This window comes from Silurus aristotelis (assembly GCF_946808225.1).
Source record: "Silurus aristotelis genome assembly, chromosome: 1".
NCBI lineage: Eukaryota > Metazoa > Chordata > Actinopteri > Siluriformes > Siluridae > Silurus > Silurus aristotelis.
The window spans coordinates 4,811,932-4,814,431 of NC_139574.1; the positions used below are offsets into that span (position 1 = coordinate 4,811,932).

The 2,500-nt window shown below is 45.1% G+C and overlaps 1 protein-coding gene across 16 annotated transcripts in view; it reads left to right on the plus strand.

Moving 5' to 3' along the window:
- Positions 1–2,500, plus strand: part of kmt2ca (lysine (K)-specific methyltransferase 2Ca) — a 191,174-nt gene that overhangs the window by 61,187 nt on the left and 127,487 nt on the right. For all 16 annotated transcript variants that reach the window (XM_083543047.1, XM_083543040.1, XM_083543041.1 and 13 more), the window contains exons 6-7: positions 555–706; positions 1,005–1,117. In XM_083543047.1, the coding sequence (XP_083399173.1) occupies positions 555–706; positions 1,005–1,117 (265 nt within the window). The remainder of the gene's footprint in view (positions 1–554; positions 707–1,004; positions 1,118–2,500) is intronic.

Consider the following 2,500-nt stretch of genomic DNA (forward strand, 5'->3'; position numbering starts at 1 on the left):
TACATTTATATATGTATAGTTTAACATCAATTCTAGAATTGTGTACTTGTTAGCGTGAGTCTTTGTCAGAACTCATAACCTCATGAATGTTTATGGGTCATGTTAAGACAGATGTTACAGATGTTGAGAGCTAAAGGGTTAAACACAGCTGTTAAAAAAAGTAAAAAATTTAAACATTTAAATTATAGTCCTTTAAAAAGTCTTAAATTTGCTGTTGTAGGTCCTTCGCTAGTTTAAACCTAAGTTGCCGTATGATCATGTACAAATGAGACCAACAGCCAGTCAGCTTTCTGTTATTGGAGCGACTCCTCTCTCGGATTCTCCCACAGGCTTTTATTCCTCAGCTTTGGGGAAGTGCATGTTTAGCGCTACTCGGCTTAAAGAAAATGAATTTAGGGGTTTGGTTAAGTCCAGCAGCTAACACCGTATGTGTGTTTTTGATGTCGTGATACAGGTCATATTTCATTCGTAATGGTCGTAGATTTGACCTGGGGAAGCCTGCAGAAACCCTGTGTTGACCGTCATGATTTCAAACTCTTCCTTTTCCTCTTCAGGATCAGCTCACCAGACAGCGGCCTGCACTCGTCATCAGCCCCGGGAAGCACCGACCCTTTCAGCGAGGAGCCCGTCCACAAACTGTGGGACGAACTGGGCCAGCTCGGCCTCCCACACGACATCAACGTGCAGTCTTTATTCGACCCCACCGGTGAGAATGCATCTTATATCTTAATGAGTCCTTTACTCTCCCGACCCGCCAATTAGTGACTTCCTGAGCAGTTAATTGTGTGTGAGGCTGAACTGATGCACAGGTCGGTGTTGTAGTGGATTATAAAACCATTTCAAATGAATAATAATATTATTAACACACACAATATAATTCAGTATCCCTTATAATTACCCAGTGCAGTAAAGAGTGGATCAGAATGTCAGTGTGTGTGTGTGTGTGTGTGTGTGTGTGTGTGTGTGTGTGTGTGTGTGTGTGTGTGTGTGTGTGTGTGTTACAGGGCAGTGCTGTGCTCACCTGTGGTGTGCTGCGTGGTCAGAGGGGGTGTGGCGTGGTGAAGGAGGCCAGGCTCAGCTCTATGTGGACAAAGCCATTGACTCAGGGAGCACAGAGGTCAGCACACGCTTTACTTACTACTGACTCGCTCTGTGTGTGTGTGTGTGTGTGTGTATATGTGTGTGTATATGTGTGTGTATATGTGTGTGTTTGCGCTCTGATGGGGTTAACTGGAGCAGAGTTCATTCACTTAGTACTCTGGTCAGAGGGGATGCCTGTCTGTCTGTCTGTCTGTCTGTCTGTCTGTCTGTCTGTCTGTCTGTCTATTTAAATTTATTATTATTCTTATTATGAAGCGTTTATTTTTTATTATATTTCTTCCTGTATGCACTCATGTATTTATTTTTTTGTTTATTTATTTTAACAATTGTTTTTTTTATCATTTCCTTTTCTTATTTATTTTTTTGTTTGTGTATTAAAGCTAATAATGGGTTATATTGCATCAAGAAAGCAGAAACCACTTTAAACATGACATGCAGGACTTTCTGAAGCGTGCAGCCGTAACGTGGGGCCTGACGCAGGCTGCTGGTGGTTGAAGCTGGCTGGGAGTAAATGATGCAGGCTGATAGAGGCAGAAGGGGGCTGATATATTTTGAGATGGGGGCTGATATATTTTGAGATGGGGGCTGATATATTTTGAGATGGGGGCTGATATATTTTGAGATGGTGGCTGATGCAAGCTGTTACATGCTATTGGATGGTGATGGTGGCTGATGTTGGGTGATGGATGCTGATGGTGGCTGATACATGCTGACGGTTGCTGATGTTTTGTGATGGATGCTGATGGTGGCTGATGCATGCTGATGGTGGCTGTTGTTGGGTGATGGATGCTGATTGGTGGCTGATGTTGGGTGATGGATGCTGATGGTGGCTAATACATGCTGATGGTGGCTGATGTTGGGTGATGGATGCTGATTGGTGGCTGATGTTGGGTGATGGATGCTGATGGTGGCTAATACATGCTGATGGTGGCTGATGTTGGGTGATGGATGCTGATGGTGGCTGATGTTGGGTGATGGATGCTGATGGTGGCTAATACATGCTGATGGTGGCTGTTGTTGGGTGATGGATGCTGATTGGTGGCTGATGTTGGGTGATGGATGCTGATGGTGGCTAATACATGCTGATGGTGGCTGATGTTGGGTGATGGATGCTGATGGTGGCTGATGTTGGGTGATGGATGCTGATGGTGGCTGATACATGCTGATGGTGGCTGATGTTGGGTGATGGATGCTGATGGTGGCTGATGTTGGGTGATGGATGCTGATGGTGGCTGATGTTGGGTGATGGATGCTGATGGTGGCTGATACATGCTGATGGTGGCTGATGTTGGGTGATGGATGCTGATGGTGGCTGATGTTGGGTGATGGATGCTGATGGTGGCTAATACATGCTGATGGTGGCTGATGTTGGGTGATGGATGCTGATTGGTGGCTGATG